Below are 22,740 nucleotides of genomic sequence, written 5' to 3'. Positions count from 1 at the left end.
ATGTTAGCTTTGGCTTTATTACAGATAGGACACCAACCAATAGAGACATTTTATTCATTACTTGAGGCATATTTAATGCTCATTTGTTCCTCTTAGTTCTAAATCTCTATTTTACTGCAAACGTGCCAAAATCTACATTGACCCTCCATCAAAATCAGTGCCCTGAGCTTTTAGTTTATTAACTGGGAGAGGGAAATTAAATGGTGATGGGGAGGCAGAAGGGAAGAGGATTGCATTGTGATTGCATTGCATCTCATTAGCCAGTTATAAATGCATAGCCAATGTGTAGCTTAAAAAGATTTCTCAAAAAAAAAAAAATTCAAAGGCACAGAAGCTGAAGGTAGAGGGAAGTTTATAACAAATGAGTACAGGACAGGAGTAGTGAGCTCTTCACAGTAATTTATGGAGCCACACTGAGATTTTTAGTTCATGTGTATACTGACACAGGCTACTAGCAGTCTCCTGCATTTCTAATGAATAATAACATTTATAACTCAAAGTAATTAGTAAACAGAGATATAAACCCATCCATATCATAATTCAAACACAAGAAGGTCACAGTAACCTTGCCAGAGCTGCAATGTACAGTTTGTGAGGTCTGAGATTTCCAAAAAGGACATAGTTATATTGTTGTTAGGATAAAGAGGGGCACATAAAGGCAGCACTGACATTAGGACTCCAGCACAACTGTTGTAGGATTTCTCACTGTTTTGCACCACACCCTCACAAACGATTTGGGGGTTTGGTACAAAATGAGGTAAATTGTTAAATAAGCAAGGAGAGAAAAGGAAGGAAGAGATACTGTATTAATAATACAAGCATATTTTTAGAAAACAAATTAGCTAAAATACTACGTCCCCAGGGTAAATAAGGCACCGAATTCAATATGCTAGTAATACATTAAGGAAGTAGATAACACTTTAGATAGCAAAAAGCTTATTGCTTTTGAGGGCTGCCAAAGTCCAGTGTGATTTCTGAAGCTGTCCTTTGCATGCTTGCAACACAGAATAGGAAACCATTTTTTCTTTATCATAGGTGTAGAATGAAAGGTAGATTTGTGAGCAGGTAGAGAACATGTCCAAGCAAAAGCCACTAAACACCTGCTGATCAAACATCTTTTCTTATAAAATTTAGGTGGCTCTATTAGAGCTGTGTTGCTGTAAGTGGTTCCAGGAACCTTGGTAAATAAGGTATCCATTCTCTTTATAGACTCTGTTGTAGAAGATGTATTCTAAACAGTGACTACTTTTTTGTTTTCTTATGGATTGCTGCAGACCTAAAAAGGCAAACAGGCGTGTGAAGCAAGGTACAATAGCTGAAATATAATATATAATATATATAATTATACCAGTGTAGAGCTACCAGTGTACCACTAGACTTTCATCAGGTTAGATTTTGCAGCTGCTTGGCCTCCTTCCTCTTCAAAGGTGAACTCAAAAGCTGGGTTTATTTACCTGATTCTGTGACTCTGCTAAATGCATGTGTTAATTGCACACAGCATGGCTTTCCTGATACAATCTTATAAGCAATATGCAAACAAATGCCCCATTGGTTTTAAATGAGCAAAATAACGTTGGCCATTACTGTGTTGTGCAGAAAAAAATTCACATCACAAGAGGTTTATGTCCAAAAAGGAGACAGAGGAGTCCCGTAGCTTTATTCATGAACAAAGGGAGAGGCCATGAGGCATTTCCCATGGGGTCTCTCAAATTGTTGGAGGGCACAACTGCCTTGTTATCCTGATTTTCCCAGCCACATCACCCTCTTTCTTTCCCCACTGGCTGCGGTATTTGGAAGGTGCAGACTTCTTGATTCGCCTGTTATGTCCCCCTTAACACATGCACACACACACACACCACCCCTTGCATAAGTTCTATCAAGTCTTTATCCTTCTTTTCGAAGTTCGGGAATCCAGCATGGCCTCGGCAGAGCCGTAGTCCTTGTCAATTAGTAACATTTTCTGAAATGGTGGTTTCTTCCTCTAGCTCCGTATCTGCACTCTCTGGCCCTATTTTCACGCAGATTCACACATCTGTTTGTAAAGACACGTTCATCCTATTCCTTTCAATGCAATGACCTGGGCTGCACAGCACCTGCCGAAGTGCCGGCTGAGGGGTTTGTGTCGTGGAAAGGGTCTGTACCTGCCGCAGTCAGAGGCTGAGGGCAGGGCAGGGCTCTGCCAGGGGCTTTACAGCGGGAATTCCCGGGGGCACTTGTTCACCGGGCCGGTGTGTCCCGGGGTACGGGCGGGCGGCAGGAGGAGCGGTGCCCGTCGGTGCGGACACGCAAAGCGCCCAGGGGACGGGCACCCGTGCTCGGGGAACGCCGCTGTGCAGCGGGAGAGCTGGGCGGCCCCGCCCGGCGAGCGGCGAGGCAGGACGTGCCCCGGCCCTCGGCGGAGGGGGCGGGCAGGGCAGGGCAGGGCAGGGCAGCGCGGACGCGCCCGGCCCGCGGTGCCCGGGCGGCGGCGGCGGCGGCGGCGGCGGTGCGGGCAGCGCCCGCGGGAGATGCGGCTGCGGCTCGGGCAGGTGCTGCCGGCGCTGTGCCTCGGCGCCGCCTTCCCTCTGCTGTTGTGGTACGCGGTGTGGCGGGGGAGCCCAGGTGAGAGCGGGCGGCGGGGGCGCCCCTGCTGTCTGTGCGGGGCGCGAAGGGCGGGGGGCGCGCTGGAGCTTGCTGTGCCCCTTTCGCCGGGCCGTCGGGGCAGTGCGGCTCTGCCCGTCCCGGCTCTGCCCAGCCCGGCTCTGCCCGACCGGCGCTGCTCAGCCCGGCTCTGCCCAGCCCGGCGCTGCCCAGCCCGGCTCTGCTCAGCCCGGCTCTGCCCGTCCGGCTCTGCTCAGCCCGGCGCTGCCCAGCCCGGCTCTGGCTCTGCCCGGCTCTGCCCGGCTCTGCCCAGCCCGGCTCTGCCCGTCCGGCTCTGCCCATCCGGCGGTACCGGGCACCGCGGTGGCCCCGGCCGTCGTGCGGGTCCGGGCCGGGCATGGCCGGGGTTCGGCGGATCCCTCATCCCCTCCCGGAGCTCCGCACCCGCTCGGCTCTCGGGCGCGCTGGGCAGATAAGGACGCTGTGTGTGTGTGTGCCCCGAGGCTTGGCCGCGTGTGAGGTTGGGCATGCGGGTCTCGTCGGTTCTCCCGGGGTCGTGGCACAGCCTTGCCAAGCAGCTTACAGGATTGGAACCTTGGGCCGTGCTACCCCTATTAAAAATACAACCCTAAATATAAGAAACAATAAAAGTTTCTTTTAAACTTTTTTCCCCTCTTTTTTTCTTTTTTCCAACTCTATTTCTAACAAGCTGCTTGCATTAAGATGGAAAGAAACATCTAAACGTGATTGTTGGGGCTGTCACTTTTAAAAGTGGTTTTGATTTTATTGTTGGGGAGGATAAAGTGGCATTATCCATCCTGCAATTGTGTTTGTGCCTCACGTAGTCACTTTTTCCTGTGCATATTTCCAGGACCAGAATACAGAGAAAAAACACTGAACTTTTATATTTTGTTTCTAAACTTTAAAACGATAGACTGTCTTCTTAGTAGGTTATATAGGTGGCACATGCCAGATAAATCTATATAAAGCCATGTCTAAGATTCTCTGAGCCAACATAGGAAAGATAAAATGAGAAGAAATGAGAAGGTCTTTCCAAACAGTATCTCTGAGACTTGAGACATTTCTTGTTATGGGTGAGGGGGTGGTTAGTTTGGGGTGAGGGAAAGAGAGTGGAGCTTTGAGTGCTTCCTACATCCACCTTTGTAATAGGTTTGGTTTTACAGGTGCAGAAGAATTAGAATAAACCAATTAGTAATTTCTGGGATGAACACCGCTGCAGCTAGCAGATAATTTGTTTATATTAATTATTCGTGTAATAACTGGAAGCAGTGGTAGAGATCTTGGCCCAACAATGGCATATTGAGTAGAGTCAAGGCAGTGCTGATCCTCCTGTATGGTTGTTTGCCTTACATTTTATGTTTTCTTCAGTGGCAGTCCTGCTAGGAGTGAGGAAGGAAAAATGAAGGGTGTGTCTTTGGAGAGGAAGATCCAAGAGATGTCAGAATGAGAGTGTTTGTCCAATCTGCAGATACCACTGTGTTGTCTTGTGGCTCCTGTTTTGGGACTCCTCATTGCTGACATTACCTTTTCATTTCATTTTCTTTTTGACGTTTTTCTGATGACATTTCACACTAGGCTGTTTTGCTTGGGGATTTTTATTTGTGTTTGTTTGTTTTGGGAAAGAGGGATAATTGTGTTGAGGTGTTTATGTGTTGTCTTAACTTCTATTTCCACAGTTGGCTCCTCCTCCACTAAACTGAGCAACTAATTCCTCTCAGATGGTATAATTTTCCTAATTAATATTATTATTAGCATTTCTTTTTTTAGCAAACTTTTGTTCATTGCATATGTGAATGTGTAGTCTAAAGCCTAAAAGACTCTCTTAAGCTCAGTAACTCCCAAACATGTAAATAAAATTTATTATCAGTAACTAAAGGAGGAAGTAGCAATACATGACTTTGAATTATGTTAATTTTACTGTAAATATTGCCTTTGCTCCCAAGGGGTGTTAGAAGATAAGCCTTCTACTCATCCAGAAAACCTTAAGAACAGCCAGCCATAGGTAACAACAACAAAAGTTGTTGTCTTTTTCTACAGAGAGAGAAGCATTGGGAGCAAACCCACTAATGCTCTGTTGTTGTCACAGGGTGTTTGTTGAAGAAAGTGATTTCAAATTAATCTTTTGCCCTTAAAACAGGCAGATATCTCTGCTTAGATGTTGCTAAACCTAAATCACAGGTACATAAAACAATAGAGTAAACGTAAGGAGGTAGCAGTTTTTTCCTCACTTGAAAAACAGAAGGCAAAACCACATTATAAACTCATGATGAGCTTACATAAAGTTTCTTCAGAGGCAACTGTTCCTGAATAAAAAGAAATGTTGGTGTCTTTGCTGTACAGCAGTGAAATTTTTGTAAGTAAATCAGATAATCTCTTTAGGCAATGCCTCTTCATGTGGCTCTCAAGGGTTACAAGATTGAATCCCTTTGAATTGATTTGTAACATGTTGCTGCCCTCTTCACCTAAATTTGTAGGATCCTTTGTCCAAGCAAATTAAAAGTAAGCTTTGCCTGGAAGTTAAGAGGAGTTGATGCTGAAATATGATGTCACAAGGATCTAGGCATGTCAGTAGACACATGTGGAGTCAAACATTGTGAAACCTGAATTTCTTTAGTTGTTTCTTTGAGGTGGGATGAACAAGACAGAGGCTGATCATACAATTACATTCACAGAAGTATATATAAGGATCATCCATTTTTTTAACATTTACACTTTGAATTTGTTCCACAAATTGGGGGGTGGGGGGAGGAGAGTTTCATCATTGCAGAAAGTTAAAGAGGTATTTCTGATGAAAGTATCTTTTTTCCTCGTTGAAATACAGTAATGTACATGTTATGCCAGACACCAATCACACATTTCTTGTATTTCCAGTCATCTTCTGCCTGTGGTGTTCTGCTCTGTTCAGCTGTGCAGCCAGTGCAGGTCCTCAGCAGATCCTGCCATTTGTGATGGAGTTCTTTGCAGGTTTCCTGCCCAGTCCCAGCTCTCATGCTCTGGCTCGAAGCTTCAATGAAATAGTGGCAAATTGACAGATTTGATAAATCCTGAATTACACTGCTCTCATTCAGCCCATACAGCTTATCCAGATTTCTCAACATGCAAAATCCAATCTTCCTCTCTTCTCTAGGGCTGCCAGGCTGGGTTTAACCCCACTTTTCCCAGCTGCCTTGTGGGCTGTGTCTGCCCTTCACGTGCACATCTCCTTCCAGTGACACTGAGAGCAAACAGAGGTTATTGCACGTTTGGGTTTTGTCTCAACATGCAGTTGGGTTTGGCTGCAATGCACGGTGTGATAAGGAAAGAGTTTTTCTGTCTATCAATTGCTTACTCAGTTTCTTTGTGTAGTTCTGCATTTTGGCATTAAAAAACCTCCCCAACAGCCTCAAATGGTCCACTTGAAGCTTAGTATTTACTGGTCCCAAATTTGATATCAAAATTCATATCCAAGACTTAGAAAAGCTGTATAGTTTTATTGGCTTCCAAGTGTGTAATTTACTAAATGAAGATTCTGCTGCTTTTTACTTTTACTTCAGGCAGGACTGTGCCTAAAGAGTAGAGGAATTTAGCCATAAATCTTGTGGTAGGAAGGAGGCCAGCTATTGTTGTGTTTTGTAGAGAAAGGGATAAAGGAGCATTTCAGACCTCTCTTTGTTTGCTGGGCAGTGTCTCATCATCACCTGGACTTAAACAAGTGTAAACATATGGCCTTCCTGCTTTCCTGGTGTTGTGCACTGACTCTTGAGGAACAGAGTTTTGTCTAGAAATACTTTAGTTGGTGGGTAGGCATTTAACTAAATGTGTGTATAATTTAGTAGTTGTTACTACCTCAGGAAGAGAAGTAAAATATTTAAAATACCAACCAGAGCAAAGCAATAGCAATTGCTTGAAGTGAATGAGTACTACCTTAAAACCAAAGTATATCAATTATGGGCAAACACTATACAATATCCATTCAATTTCTATATTTTTTCACTTTTTTAATAATATTGCTTTCTTATATGGTGATGTTCTGACTGAAGGTTTTAAGATCTTTCACTACCTTCTAATGTAGGAAAAGATTCAAGTCTACAATGAGGATTGTTTACCAACATTTAAGAAAATATTATTAGAGCTTAAGTTGTAGTTTCTTTGAAACAAGTTTCCTTATCTGTCTTCAGTTAGACACAGCATGCAAATTGTTCAGTAAAAAATATTCTGTGCCAAACTCAAGACTGAGTCCCTGATCATTAGACAATATTGTGAGCTTTTAAAACCCAGTTATTAACTTTGCCAATAACTCTGTAAGGTGTGTGCTTGTTTTAATACTGAAAGTATTCAGATTCTCTTCCCAGTCTGCCCTGTATGGGAATAGAGGAATTCTGTCTCCCCTGCCCCAAATTTCTGGCACAGTGCTTTTCTTTAATATCCCTGGGTTAATGCAAAGTCCCTCCACTGCCTGTGGGTCCTGATGTGGACACTGTGAAAGGCGAGCAGATGTCTCTAACATTTTGGAAAACACAATCCTGTGCTGTAAGACTCTAAACAAACTAGTTAAAGGTAATGCACATTGTTGAATTTAGGTGTTTGCTTGCTGTTCTGCCCTGAGACAGAGGCATTGTTTGGGGATTTTTTCTTTCCTTCCTTTCTCAGAGAGCACAAAACCTGAGTATGCAAAGCGTGTAACAAGATTGAGAAAGGTATCTCATATTAGATCAGTTATGGAGAGATAATCAACGCCAGTTATTAGTGCAGTGCATGCCTCAGTGGTTTAATGGGCCTCATTAACCTCAGCAGTGAGCAGTGGTTCCAAGCACAGACCATGACAAGATCTTTTGCAGTTAGTGTGCTTATATGGTTTTCTTCTAAGGAGGCCATTAACCAAATATCAGTTTCTCAAAGAAACGGTCTTTGGCTATGATAAGCAATGTAGCTTGTAAACAAGAAATAGGAACAAGAGTCACTGCTGGGCTTTGAAGTGTTTTCTTGCCTCCCTTCTGCCACTTTTCTGTTTGAGTGCTGGGAAGAGATAGTGATGAATTGTTCCACAGCTCTTAGATATTGCCAGAAATCATTAATGAGACTGGAAGCATTTATAATCAAACAGGAAGTATATATGTGTGGAGCTAAGAGAAACAATCAGTTGGCTTTTAGAGTGAGTATTTTCTGTAGAGATTGGTATTGTTTCTAAACAGTTTCAATTTCCAGTGCTGAACATTTTATACATATAAAATATATCTATTAGGGCATAACACAAGAGCACATTTAAAACCATTTTAAATGTCGCTGTCTTAGAATTACAGTATCCATAGGTACACATATGCCAATGTGTGGTTAACAGTCAGAGCTGAAAATTGACTGTAAAATCTTTTGAGTGCTCTCACTGTGTCTAGGAGGTGGCTGGGTGTTTTTTTGCTCCCATGGCTTGTAGCTGGTGTGGCCCCACTGACTTTTCCTAGAAGGGAAATTCAGTGAACACCTCTTAGCCCATCAGAGCGATTCATCTTCAGCTCACCAAGGGGAGAAGCCTTTCATAGAATCCCAGAATGTGCTCAGATGGAAGGGACCCACAGGGATGACTGAGTCCAGCTCCTGGCCTTGCACAGAGTGCAGAGTCACACCGTGTGCCTGAGAGTGTTGTTCAAAAGCTTGACCTTTTCCTGATGAGCCTACTTCAATCCAGTAGAAGTGTCTTGTTGCATGAAGCTGAAATAATCCAGATTTCCCCTCCCTTCAGCAATGCTAAATTTACGTTCATAGCTCCATAGTATAACATACTCGTAGATATGAATGCCTTTCTTTCAAGTCAAAACATTTTTAAGAGTGTCAAAAATTTTAGGAAACGTTCATTTTATGAGATTTCATTAAACATCCTTTAAATTTTTAATGAGGTAAATAATGAAAAATGTAGCACCTTCCCCTGCAACTCACAGTCTTTCACTTGGATTTCCTTTATTATAGATTTTGTGTTCTTGGTTTTGTCCTCAATTTACCTTTCCCCAGCTGTGCTCCCTAAACTTTACCTTCTAAATGCTCTTCAAGGCTACTTCTTCTCCTGAATAAGCTTTATTATTGTTTATGCACTTTGGTGATGTGACCTGCTGGGCCATCTCCTATTCCTTTAACTTCATTCCATCATATAAATCGCCTTTTAGAAAAGAAATTATGTTCTTATTGCAGGAAATGACTTAGATATGTACCAAGACCAGTTGCTGGAACTTCACCAAAGACTATTGAATGCTGAAAAGGAAAATAAAAAAAGATCACACGAACTGAGCAGTGCCTTAGATGCAATTAAACATATAGTTGCAAGAAGGATGAACATGACAAAAAGTCACACAGGTTGGTAGGAGTTTTCTCTGGTTTTTGTTGGGTTTTGGGGTATTTTATAGGATACTAACATTTAAAGTTTAGTGATCTGGTTTCTTCCCATTGTTTAATTGAACTTTTTAGTTGCCTTGCCTTACAGACTGTTGTACATCTCTGAATATCTGCACACTGCAGTTACATGCAGTAGATTGACATTTTGATTTTGTCACTTAAAATAAATAATGTAATTGTGCAGGATCTGTTTTCCTCCCTGTTGAGATGGGCAGAGCTTCTTTTCTGGGGAGAGAAGGGAAACGAGAAGAGGCTTCTCTGTGCTGGAGGCATTTCACAGCATACCCCAACTTCAGAAAGAGTCTGGGTGTGACTGAAAATTATCATTTACCAGTCCTCACTTTCATTCAGTACAGCAGGCTGATAATCAGAATAAAACAGGGAATTAACCAGGGCTGTCACAGGAGAAGAAGGAACAAGGTGCATTTCTTCTTTGTATAGTCAAAATTGTTTCTTCTCCTGTTCTGCCCTGCCAGTCTTTGTCTGATTATCCCATATTAATTCACTGGGACTGTTCAGTTTAAATTGAAAGGTTTATTGTAGTCAATGGAACTAAACTCTATAGGTACTAGTTCCAAATAAAGAAGGAAAATCCTTCAAAAGTTGTGAAGGTGGTTTCTATGCAACAAAATTCCAGTGTATTTAATGGCTTAGCAGCGTGGAAGGACTTGTGGGTCTCTGTCTCATACACAAATATCTGGGCAGATATATGTGTGTGTGGGATTTTTAACTGTATTCTCTAAGGCAGGAAATCTCTTTTTAATCCAAATTTTCAGTGGGAGTATCTTTTGGAAGTTGAAAAACTTAAAATATTGCCCAATCAGTAAGCCTCTGCCTTTCTTAATGTAAGCTGAGTGAATAAAGCTGATGATGCTTTTTGTGATTCTTGTATGTAACTTTGAAGGGTGGTAAATTTGCAGAGTTATCTTAGATGCATTTCTTGGGAAAAGCAACCTTCCATCCCAATCAGTAAAAGTTCTGTTGCTTTCATCTTTATTTTAAAGTATTTAAAAAAAAATAAAATCCCTACTTTTCTCTTCCCTGCTTTAGCCTTTTGTTTCTTGAATAGTTTTTAAAGGCCTGTATATGGTTATTCTTTTTACCATGGGACTTTTTATAAACTGAGAACTTTTGCTTGAGCTGTGAAAACCACCATGTGTTACTTTTTGACAAAAATATTTAAGTTTATTAAGTAGTTAAGAAGGCTATTAATCAGAATCTGTGTTTCTTTCATTTAAAAATTGCTTGCCAACTGTGTAAAAAACCACCAAAATCAATCAGTTTTTTACTGCTGCTTTTAAAATAACTACTTACTGTGTTTTAAGATGACTCAGTCCTGCAAGTGTGCAGACACAGGGAAATACAGATGGTATTCCCAGGATGTTCAAGCTTGGAGCTCTGTACCACCACCTGAGTGGGAAGGAGCTGTACTGGGAAATTCTCAATTTAATATAATGTAATATAGATGACATATAATCACCTCTGAGGAATAGTTCTGATTGAATAACCTTGTGTGAGGTAATCTGCCAGTGTTCAGTGGGGCAAAACAGGTGAAGAAATAGGCTCCTCTGCTTGCTTTTTATTTTATGTGTATCTCTGTTTGTTGTGTCTTTAAGGTGATGTGAAATGGAAAGATTTAAACCTCTCCAGAAAACTCCCCATGCACCTTACAAATATGTACTACTACCTCCCTCACCTTCAAGAATGTGAAGATGCAATTTTCCCAAATGTTATTTTTGGGCAACAGAGAACTGGAGGTAGGAAATAAAGTTTGGCTTCTATTTTCTAGATTTGTATTTTTTATTAATTTCTAGCAATGAAGCATACCCAAAAGTTTGGAATGGATTTTCTCCCTTAACTTTCTAATGTTGCCAAGCTGAATGAATTTGAATGGCAAAAGCAAAAGTATTTTTTAAATGCCCACCCCTATTTCAAGTCTTTATCTCAAAGTATTCTGAAAAACTTTTGAAATATCAATAAAAAATAATCTTAATTGAAAAACCAGATTATTTTTTCTTTTAATCAGATATCCATATGGCTAAGATGCAGTAGCTGACATTTTTTCCCCACAAAATTAGTATGGATGAGGAAGCCAAGGTGAATTTCCAATGCATTCAATTTGCCAGTGTGAGAAGCAAAGGGAAAGGTGATGTGATCATTTCAAGGATTTTAATATATCTTCAATGTAGCTTTTTCATCCACATGAGAAATCAGCTGACACTTGCAGAAATCATAATGAATTCCAGTGAACGAGAATATAAATTTTAAATGTGTTGTCCTAACTGACATGTGACAGGTAAAAGGAACCTGCAAAAATATTAAACAAAGAAGAAACTGGTCAACCATTTTGCTGAGTTTTGTATTTTGTTTTGGTTTGAATTTTTTACTTTTCTCTAGGATGATTTTATATGAAAAAACAATGGCAGAGTTTTTGATTTAACTAAAAAAAACCCCAAACCCTGGGTCATGCTCATGACAATGGAAAACTTTCTGCAGACTTCTTCTTAATTGTACAATGTGATATGTGTTCTCACCATAGATCAGTGTCACTAATAAATAAATACTCCGTGTCTAATCTTCTTTTATTTGTACAGGAAAATCACAATGGCAAGGCTATAGTTTGGTAAGTGCAGGTTGACCTTCAGTGTGTAAATTGAAATAAACCCCAGTGGTTTATCAGGATATGTGCTGGGAAGGAACATTAACACACTGGAGCTTTGGTGTTTTTGAGCTGACACTGGCGTGGAAGTTAAAGTCAGAAACAAGTCACCAATTGCACCCAGTTTTTATTTCAAACTGTTGTTTCCTCACCTGCTTCTGGGATTTTGGTGAATAGAAATCATCTGCAAGGACTAAGATTCCACAGGTTTTGGCTGCTGATTTAAGTACTGCCCATCCTAATGGAAAAAGAGACATCCTGCTTATGGTTTAACAATGTAGTACAGCAGAGGTTTGCTACTGGTGGAGTCTCTGCCAGAGACAATTTCATTTCCTTTATTTTTAATAACAGTAACATCTTAATTCTTTGATGAGCATCATTGATGCTATGAAAACCATTGGTGCACATCAATTAACCTGCTCAGAAGGATGGTTGAATTGGATTCCTTTCTGAAATACACAGCATTCACTTCTACAAGAACCTGCTCACTGCAGCAGTGTTGGTTCAGCCCTTCCTCCCTGGATCTCCAAAGCAAGAGCAAGCACTTATTTTGGAATACTCACTTTTGATTCTCAGCACCAAACACCTCTGTAGCAATATCTCCAATTTCTCAAGAGCAGACCTGGTGTTTCTAACACAGACACAGGTGTCTCTAAACTAAACATAGCTGGAGGTGTCTCTCCTTCCAGGGAGTGGAGCAAATCCTGTCACAGTGCTAAGGAAATATTCACTGTCACCAAGCTGCATGGTCACACCAAATCAAAATTAAAATGTGATTTCAATTTCCCTTAAAGTTACACAGCTTGGGGTGTTCTCTCTTTGCAGTCTCCCTTGTGATGGGTATTCCTACAGTGAAAAGGGAAAAGCAAAATTACCTGATTGATACATTGCATTCCCTGCTGTACCAACTGTCTGAAGAGCAAGAGAAGGACTGCATCATAATCATCTTTATAGCAGAGGTAAGCTTGCATGGAGAGGTGCAGAATGCTGATAGACAATCTGGAGATTTGTGTCTAAATATAATAGTGCAAAACACTGTTAGATTTGCCTTTGGGAGGGATTTCTTCAGGGCTGGAGGAGATGGTGAGTAGTTATTGCCTCAGTGTTCATATGTGGGGAAAAAAACCTGAAATGTAGATGGTCAAAGGGTAAAAAGTCATATTACCTTTACCAAAAGAGTTGTTGGGTCAGATTTTCCAACAAAACCATATGAACTCATTATTTATCTCTGAAAGAAAGGTTTTCTGCTTCCAGAATGAAATGTAAAAGTGTCCTCCACAGAAAAGTGTCATAGAACCTGTAGAAAGTAAACTTAGTTTTACAAATGTTCAAATTATTTCTCTGCTGCTTTGATAATGCATATCTTGCAAAGCATCTTAACACACTGGAGCATTCTGCATGTGTTTTGGCATTTCCCATGCAAAAGAAAACTGCTCAGAGCTTTAAGCATGTTTGGGAAAGTAAACAGTGCTCAAGGTCAGATATAAGGGATAAATGCATTTTATTTCCTCACTCAAAACTGCCTTGATTACATCAGAAAAAAAAAAGCTGCAGAAGGAAGTTAGCTACTAATTGCTTCTAGCAGGCAAAATGACTGTGCAATTATTCAGACTTCATATTTATTCTTCATATTTCTTTGTCCTTACATAGCATTAAATTCACCCAGGTATTAACAGCTATAATTTGCTATTTTTCATTATTTAGTCATCACTTTTACAGGTGTAAAAGTGTCAGAGTATAGTTCACTTTAATACGTTTAGCCATGACTTCCACTTTTCTGTTTGGATCACAGTGATGAGTATGCAGGATCAGTTTTATTTGCTTTAATTCCTCTTCAGCACAGCTTTTAGGAGCTGAACTTGCTTTGCAGTTGGTTTTCCCCAATAAAGAGCCCTGGCAGTGATGAGCTTTGCCTGGCTGCCATTCAAACTTCTGATTACAGGGCTTCAGAGGAGTCTGTCTGTTTTTAAGGTTTACTTTTGAATAGTTTCCCACTGTGGAGAATCCCAATGTGACACTTTGAACAAACAGGAGCTGTGGTTGTAGTAATAGTCCTTATCAGCCAATTTTGATTAAACTTGTAAAAATTACTATTCCTTTTCTCCCAACTCAAAGTCATGTTCTCACAGCTTCCATTTTTCTGCGGTAAACTGGAGATAACCATGCTGATCTGAGAGGTGATAAGAACATTTTATTACGAGAGCAGGGCAGGTGTGTTCACTGGTCATGAATCCACACCTTCCTTTCCTCACAAAGTTTTAAAAGATCAAAGTAAATGTTTACATCATGAGTTAACATTGAGCAACTTATTGACTGAGTTTTATGTTCTGGGTATTTTTTTTCTTATCAAAGTTCTTGACTTCACTTTTTTCTTTTTTAACTTACTACAAATTTAATATATAATTGGTAACAATAATAATATATTCAACAATTTGTTTATTTAAAGAAAAATCTGAACCCTAAGACAGTTATTGCGTTGCTTTAGAAATCACATTCATAAAACTTTGCACTCTTAATGTAGTTAACAGATATGTTTGGCACACTCAAACTGTTACTTTTATGAAGCAGCAGTAATGAATGTCCTCAAAATTTTCAAACAAAGTGTGTTATATTAGGAAGAAACGAAATAAAAATTTTAGGTATCACTAACTGTAGAATATTTTGCTGAGGTGATTTTTCTCATCAGCCTTGGGCCTCTGTTGTGATTTTTGGATGATTAACCAAAACCAGCTCTTTTTACTGATAGTTATATGGGTGTGCTTTACTGGCACAGCTGAACAGAATTTTAGCTTGGCCTTCTGCAAAAGCAGTGAAAAACAAAGTGCAGGAATGGCAGCTGGAGATGGTTGGAAGCAAAGGTGAACTACTGTGGAAGTTTGGTTGGCTTGAAAGGCCCATACTGTTCCTTAGTGGAGTAGAAACGCTGCTGTAACATACCACGTTTTTTTGGAAGGAAAAAAAATTAATTATTTGCATATACACTTTCCTACAAAGTGTTGTTAAATACAAAAATGGGTGACTTTTAATGAAACCTAACCTTCTTTTCTTTAGGTGGATGCAGAGTATGTTAAGAATGTGGCAGAAAGTGTTAGAATCAGGTAAGTCAACCACCAGCGTGAACATATTTGGAGCTTTTATGGAAAGAATTAGAACATTTCAACACTGAAATGGAGCTGAGGCAAAGGTGCACTCTCAGCATATGTGCCTTAACACACTGTGAAATTGAGAACAGAAATATGTATATCAAATTTTTTTTGATTTCTTATTTGATAAATATGCTTGAACTAACCAGTCAATCTTAAATCTCTGATAAATATTTACTTGAGCCTCTTTTCCCCATGAAATTAATGATGCAATTCATGCACCTGAGGCTGCATGTATGAGGTCCCCATGACTGCACAACCCTGCAGGGTAATCTGGCATCTCTCATAGAATCATGGAATTCCTTAGGTTAGAAAAGACTTGGAAAATCAAGAGAGTTCAACCATTAGCCCAGCACTGCCACCACTAAACTGTGTCCCCAAGTGCCACTACACACCCATGTTTTCCCAGCCTTTGTTTCCTTTTTTAAACTATTTTTCAGGAAGGCAATAGACTCGGGATAGGAATGGGATTACATTTATGATGTTAAATGCTACTGCATGGTGGGCACCATGGGATGGGCAGTCTTTGCCCTGCCAAATTAACCTTAGAGATGTCAAACAGAAGCTTGGTTCTCACTGAGTTCTGCTTGCTCTTATCTTTCTTGAACAAGATCCCTGGAGGAGCTGACCTTCTCCTCCTCCTCATTTGAGGCTTTCTGCACATCCTCCTTCACTCCAGGGTTTCCCAGAGTGTATTTTGAGTGGGTTTCCCCCAGCAGGCTCCTCATTCTGAAGCTGTTAGCTCAGTCCCATTCATTTCCTGCCTTCAGAGGGTTTATCTCAGTGGGAGCACTGTGGCAAGGACAAGGGGAAGAGGCACTCCTTGGCACTGCCAAGGTACAATACCTACAGCAACTTAAACACTCAGATAATTTTAATTACTGCTTTATGGCTTTTGAAAAAATCACTGCAGAGTATTTGCTTTGTCAAGGTTGCACAGTAAGACTGGTATTTTTTTTTCCCATAATGCTGGTACTATGATGTGTTTTATTTTTAGTGTTGTCTTTTGTTTACTAATCATAGGAAATGGGAAACTCAGTTTTGAAAGCTCTACTCTACCTGTCTTGTGTTGGCGTTTTAAAATGTTTTTTTGTTTGTTTTTGTTTTTGGTTTTTTTTGTGTATTTGTTGGTTTTTTGGTTGGTGGTTTTCTAGTTTTTTTGGAGGAAGGGGGAAATTTGACTTCTAGGTTTGGCTCCCAAAGTAGGTTACACATTTTTTCAATGTCTTTTAAATGGAAAATTTAATTCTTGGAGCAGACACTAGACCCAGACTCCCCATTTTAAGCTCCCGCTCTGGGGCAATGTAATTTTGCTTAGAAAGTAGAATTAGAGTTGGAGCAAGGGTGAGGGAACTGGGAGCTCTCCTGCAAGGGGGAGTTGTGTGTTGTTCTAGATGTGGGTTTGGTTGTGAATTACTGCTGCGTTTTGGTAACTGTCTCAGGATTGTTATTAAGCATCTACAGAGGCAGGAGAGGCAGGATTTCTGAGACACACTTCTCTCCAGTGTTTTCTGAGACTTGGATGAGTTCCTGACCTGTCTGTTGTGATGGTTGTTAAGGATCCCTTCTTGGTTCCAAATTTGCAGTCAGGCTCTTTGCTAGAGTTGAGAATTCACTTCTGGAGGAGCAGACCTGGCTTTGGGGAGCTGCTGTCTGTGGTTGCCCTCAGAAGTGTTTTTGAGGAATGAGGTCTCACTAAGGTTCTTCCCAGCTTCCCCAGAGAAGTCCAGTCTGGAGTCCTAGAGGTTATTTCTCCTCCTGCTTCTTATTACCCAGATCTTTCCAACCTGAAGAAAACATTTGGAGATTCTGAGGACCGAGTAAGGTAAGATTGCTATATAAAACCTAAGAACTTTTGCTAATGAAAGATTCAGATAAAGTCAGCATTGTTTGAGCTGATAAGGTTTCTGTGTTTCAGAGCTAAAGGACCTCATTTGTACTTGTAAAACAAATTTACAAGGGGATCTTGAGAAAAGCTCTGCTGCACATCAGCTTCAGGGTGAGAGCCAAGGCATCTCCTTTGGGTGCTGACTCTGGGCACCCAACAGGTTTTAAACCAGATGGACAATGCCAACAAGCAATAGGCAATATGATCTGGTCACACAGGAAAAAATAGAAAAACCTTTAATGTAACTGGTGAGGGAGAGTCTGTGAACACACAGAGGAAACCCCCTGTGGCCTTCCAGCTAATTACTGCCAACTACTGTGGGTTTAATCAATGACCTCACTTCTGCTGATCATTGACTTTTTATCTGCTGTTAATACATCCTTAATGGTGATTTCATTCACATGCCCCAAATTCACTGAGACGGAGATTATAACCTAAAAAAAATTACCTACTGGAGGAAAGTAGTTTTCTTTCAATCAACAATAACTAATTTATCACAAGCCACTGCAACAATGGAGAAGGAGAGTTGCAGTACTGAGAGTTTAGGCTGGAGGAAATCAGCTAGTATATTTATATATGTGTGTGTGTGTATTGGCTTTATAGATAAACCTTATGTGTTCATTCCATAGGCCATAAACAAGTTTATATACTTATAATTTAGTTTTAGATATTATTTGGATCAGTTATAATTTTATGATAATTAAATACTGATAAATTACTCTGTAGTGTTTCAGTGTTGATTATCAAACATCAACATCTGGTAAAATGAGAGACTGTACAAAATATGTGTTTATATTTAAACCTGAAAATTAAGGATATTAACCTGCTCTTGTGCTGTTCATATGTAAAACCATTTACTTTTTAATCTTTAAATAATCCATGGGTGTTTATTTCTACTCTTTATGAAATAATGAGTAGAACCTTTTAAGTCATTTGACATGAATAACTTGTTAGAGATTTTGTTTCAAACTCCAATGAAAGAGATCCATTTTTTGTTTATTTAATGTTAATTTTTATAGGAAAATAAAATTATTTACAAATGTTTACATTGATTGTAGAGGAATGCTTTTGCACTTAGCAATGGGTTAGAATACTCAACCTTGCAATTTTATTGTAGAGACAAAAAATGCAGAGAATTAGAAGTTCTGTTATTACAGAAATAACCCTTGCAACCCCCTCAAAAAGCTTATCAGAATTTGCTGCTTGTTTTTAGGTGGAGAACTAAACAGAATTTGGATTATAGCTTTTTAATGCTATATGCTCAACCTAAGGGAACATTTTATTTACAGGTAAGTCCATATTATCATTAAGTAGCAGCAATACCTCTGATGATTAGCTTTGGGAATTTTAATTTGTTAATTTGCTGCAATAAAACCAGCAATCTATTGCCATTTTCTGTGTATTTTGCCTTTTACAAGCATCCATGTATTTCTGTATTTATATACACTAGGCTCTAGGTTAGGCCTATTTGGTAGAGCTCCTAAAAGGAGCTCCACAGTGAGACAAAATGTAAAAATACTCTAACAAAATTCAGAAAGGAAGAACTTTCCTGCCTGATTCCTAAACTTTCATTGCATTCCTTCACTTTTTTGTTGCTACTTTCTTTTTACTTCTCTTAGACAGACAACCTGTATGAGAAAAATGAATGGAAACCCATTTGTTACCTCTCATGTAGGAAATTTTCACAGTCTTGCTGTAGTGGATGTGTTTTTTCTCATTCTGCAGCACTGATGACTGAAGTTAGCTGTGATTATGAGTTTTGCTGGCTTTCCCATGGCAGTGGACTGGGCAGTTCATATCTTAAAATATCTTAAACTCCCTGACCCAGCTGTGTGCAGCCACTGCACAACTTTCTTTGGTGGATAAGAGCATATCAGAAAACAGGTGGCTGTAAGCTGAAGACAGAAAAAAATTCAAATTAGAATTTGGGCTCAAAGTATTAAACATTAAACGATAAAATGTTGTATAACATACTGAAAAAACCTGATACTGGAATCTCCAAGCAATAGAAGATGTTCTCCAAGAAGATGCGCTTTAATTGAACACAAATTACAGGGTTAAATAAATAACTTTAATGGTTTGTGCTACATGGGATATCAAACTACATCTAATAGTCACTGTCATCTTCAGGAAAGACCATCTCAGACTTCAAAATTACTTTCTGTTCATAACCACATTCACAGTCCCTTAGCATCACAGCCTCTGTGCTTTTAATCTTCACTGGTTTTTAATACTTTAAATACTTTTCTATGGTGTTTCTCAATATGGTGGCCTCCGTAGGTTTTTGAGGTACTCCAGTCTGCTTTTCATCCTTTTTTGGTGCCCCTCATTTTCTCTTTCATGTCTGCAGCAGGGCCAGTGAAGTATAAGAGTTAAAATAAGTTACTGTATGATTACACTACACCCCAGCAATATTTTCCTGAAGTCTTGGTCTCCTCTCCCTGTGTTTTCACACCCATACTGAATTCAAACCATGAATTACTCGCTCATTAATTATTTCTGGAATACATTTATTCCTTTGTGTCACTGCCTCCAACCTCCTTGTCTGGATTCATAGCCCTCAGCTTTAGTAGGATAAGTAGGAACAGCTTCTGGCTTTTCAGATGCCCAATTCTTGTTTGAAAGCCAGGCAAAAAATGAAGCCTTTCCCACTTCCTTGATGGATGTCAGTCTCCTCTTCCAAGTACTCTGTGCTGGCCTTTACAACTCCTTGAAAGCTCTGTGTATTCCTATTTTTCAGTGTGATTCACCCCTTCATTACCAGCATTCCCTTGCTTTCTGCTGCCATCTCAGCAATCATCCACAGTCCTCCTCAGTGGCCTGGTATGAATGACAAAGCCTGCCCAGGCTACCAGAGCTTTTAGACACTTTTCCTTTCAGACAGTGTAATAAACACTAATCACTCGCTTTCGGGATTTTTGGAAATTTAATAAAAATAAAAATGGTTATAAAAAAATAGTAATACAAATACAATAATAAAAGTTAAACAATTTAGAGTAGGACAATTTATGAGACAATAATAGCAAAGAGAAACAGCCCAGCCCGGGTACCTCTTCCTGGACAAAAGTGAGCCAGGAAAAGGACAACGTTAAAAGAGAATTTACCCCTTAAGAGGAGTCACCTCATGATTATGCATATTTTATTTAAAACAAGACATTTTGCTTGGTACTCATCAAAAACTTTCTGTTAATCCCCAGGCGCCTCTGAGTCTAAGTCAGGCTTGAAGAGGTTCGTTTCTGTAGATAAGGAATTCCATAAATCCTTCTCCTCTGGAAATTTAGGGGTTTCTGTAATTGTTACCTCTGTGTGAAGAACCCCCTGATTATCTTCTCCTGAGCTAATAAAAAGAATATCTCACACACATAGCTTCTATTTTAACTACTAGAGCTTAATGTTAATTACAAAACTACATTCACTATACTATTCAAAAGTTAACACAGCATAACTTTTCAACCTAGCATAACACATATAGTAAATATCTGCGCAGAGCCATATAATATGCATTTCTCACAGACAGTCTGCTCCTGCTGCTTATCAGTGCTTACACAACCTAAGAACAAACTGTTTATTGTTGTCTTCCTTAACCTCGTCTTTTTGCTTCATGTTTTCTCCTGAGTGAGATCTCTTTAAGGCAGGGAGTCCTCCTCCATCAAAAAAGGGAGAAGCACCCATGGTGTTATGGCCATTCCTGTAGATAATTACTTAATTATAAGTGATACTAAACCAGAGATATATGTAGAAGCTAAATAGCAATCCAATTTAGATCAGCTTCAGTACAGCAGTTAAACACAACAGTTTTCACTTGCCTGTGGCCATGTCACCACTCCCTCTGCAAGCAATAAAATCACTGCTTGCCTTCTCTTTTTCTGTTGCAATTTTCCCCCCAGCTGGAAGATGATATTATAGCCAAACCTGATTATATTGAAAGTGTAAAAAGCTTTGCTGCTCAACAGTCCCAAGATTGGATGGTTCTTGAGTTCTCACAACTTGGATTTATTGGTGAGTATTAAGACCTCAGCAGGATCAGCTGGATCTGTTTGGATCAGAGAGGGCTCACACAGAATTACATCTCTAAGCATGGAAGGACTTGCATATCAAAACTTCCTTGGTTCTTCAGGAAACATCCCACTGAAAGTGGTTTACTTTTTGTTCTCTTTAAAACTTTTTTAAATACAGTCTTTTCAGCATAGAATCTATAATTGAGTTCCCATAAGGAGGAAATTGTTCCACCTCAGGGAACTACGTGCCCCTGTAATGTGTAGCTCTCTTTTCATTGAATGGAATTTGAACAATCTATATATTAAAATAAAGCTTCCTCCTTTTCTGTGTGGAGGAGAATATGCATCCCATATCATAGGGCTGGATGATCAGCAACTCTTCAAAGCCAGATTCTGTGTGAAATTTTTCATTAAATATAATTACATTGATGTGCACAAGGCTGGTGTGATACTTAAACATTTATTTAAATAAATTACATTTAAACATAAAGCTGGTGATTCTAGCATAGCAATCAAAATATAACTTCTTGTCTTGCTTCCAGGAAAATTGTTTAAATCAGAAGACTTACCACTGATAGTGGAATTTTTTCTCATGTTCTATAAGGATAAGCCCATAGACTGGCTTATAGACCACCTGCTCTGGGTTAAAGTGTGCAACCCAGAAAAGGATGCAGTAAGTATAACTGTGGGTTTGTGAACATAAATAACATTCAAACACTCTCAGTGACTAAATTGATTTTCAAAAAGTGGAATATAAATCTCTCAAGCTGGACTTACTTTGGACTGACCAGACTTTCTGCTCCTTCTTGGGTTTTAGGTTTAAAGAGTTTTAACTGGTGTAGCCAGCTCCTGCTCCAGGACTTGCACATGTTACTTTTGTGTTGATAAAGGAGCAAGAATAAACAGACAGGAGTTGTGCAGAGCAGGAGATGAAGGAGAAGCAAGCTTCAAGTTTTACCCTGTAAATAGGGGATAGCAGCAGGTCCCTGGTTTTAGACTTAGTAGTGCACTCCATAGTCTCCAGACCCATTTCATACAGATGGGAGCAAACTTTTAAATCCTGCTCTGTGAGTTAGGCCAGCTCACAGGAGTTAGTGAACCTCAAGAAACTAAAAAAAAGTACAAAAAAGAGCCATGGACCTGTTAGAGCAGGTGGAGAGGCCACAGAAATGGTCAGAGGGCTGGAGACAGGCTGAAAGAATCAGAGCTAAACTGAAAGAAGGAATGTTTAGGTTGGATACAAGGAAAATATTTTTTATGGTTAGGGTGGTGAGTCACTGGCACGGGTTGCCCAGGAAAGGTGCAGATACCACATGCAGTGTTTCTGACCAGGCTGGATGGCTCTGAGCAGCCTGGTTTAGTGGAAGCCTGTCCATGGCAGGGCAGTCAGAACAAGATGATCTTTACAGGTCACTTTGAAGCCAACAATTCTGTGTTTTTGTGATGAAATGCACTGGCCTGTGGCTATCACATGCAGTGGCAGTACAGGCTGCAAGGATGGCAGCCCTGGCTGGAGAAGCAGCCTTATCTCAGCCTCTGCAGAAAGGACCACGCCTGCCTCTGATTATTCTCATCTACTGCCAGAAGCTCTTTTGGTAGTGCTGCTAGCATAGAACACAACATTCTGGAGCCTGCATTATTGCAGGGGATGAAATGCAAACCCTGGCAGTAGAAAGAACACAAAATAATTTTCTTAAAATTAATTCTTCTTTACTGAGGTATAGTGTGCCTTTCAGAGAAACAGCTGCCAGTAAATCAATTTGCACACAATGTATTGTGATTTTACGTTGTTTTGCTGAACATCTGCTGTGGACAAAAGTAAAAATACTTATTTTTTTGAATAGCTTTCCAGGGTTTTGAACTTTTAATTAGTACTCCTGTGGTGCTCATAAATCCCTCATGAGTTTTGATGGTTTTAAGCCAGTGAGTGAAGACTTAATCACTTCTGGCTTTAGAAGGCATTGATATAGTTAATGTAACATTTTTCTTTTATAGAACTGAAACCACTTTGTGGAAGAGGTAAGCACATTATCCTCTCAAATTTTAAGCTATGAGACTTGGGATACAGAAAAGTTAAATGATCTTCCAAACTCA

At 39.8% G+C, this 22,740-nt stretch overlaps 1 protein-coding gene across 3 annotated transcripts in view; it reads left to right on the top strand.

Moving 5' to 3' along the window:
* The window catches only part of MGAT4D (MGAT4 family member D), a 31,987-nt gene that overhangs the window by 3,986 nt on the left and 5,261 nt on the right, over positions 1-22,740 (top strand). For 2 of the 3 annotated variants that reach the window (XM_063415271.1, XM_063415272.1), the window contains exons 1-9: positions 2,058-2,601; positions 8,758-8,919; positions 10,575-10,715; positions 12,443-12,576; positions 14,669-14,715; positions 16,472-16,585; positions 17,862-17,937; positions 20,536-20,647; positions 21,189-21,319. In XM_063415271.1, the coding sequence (XP_063271341.1) occupies positions 2,073-2,601; positions 8,758-8,919; positions 10,575-10,715; positions 12,443-12,576; positions 14,669-14,715; positions 16,472-16,585; positions 17,862-17,937; positions 20,536-20,647; positions 21,189-21,319 (1,446 nt within the window). In that variant the 5' untranslated portion in view covers positions 2,058-2,072. Of the gene's footprint in view, positions 1-2,057; positions 2,602-8,757; positions 8,920-10,574; positions 10,716-12,442; positions 12,577-14,668; positions 14,716-16,471; positions 16,586-17,861; positions 17,938-20,535; positions 20,648-21,188; positions 21,320-22,740 lie in introns of those variants that run through there. The other variant, XM_063415274.1, reaches the window with a different exon arrangement.

This window comes from Prinia subflava, chromosome 18, assembly GCF_021018805.1.
Source record: "Prinia subflava isolate CZ2003 ecotype Zambia chromosome 18, Cam_Psub_1.2, whole genome shotgun sequence".
Lineage (NCBI taxonomy): Eukaryota > Metazoa > Chordata > Aves > Passeriformes > Cisticolidae > Prinia > Prinia subflava.
This window is presented reverse-complemented; position numbering and strand designations above follow the sequence as displayed.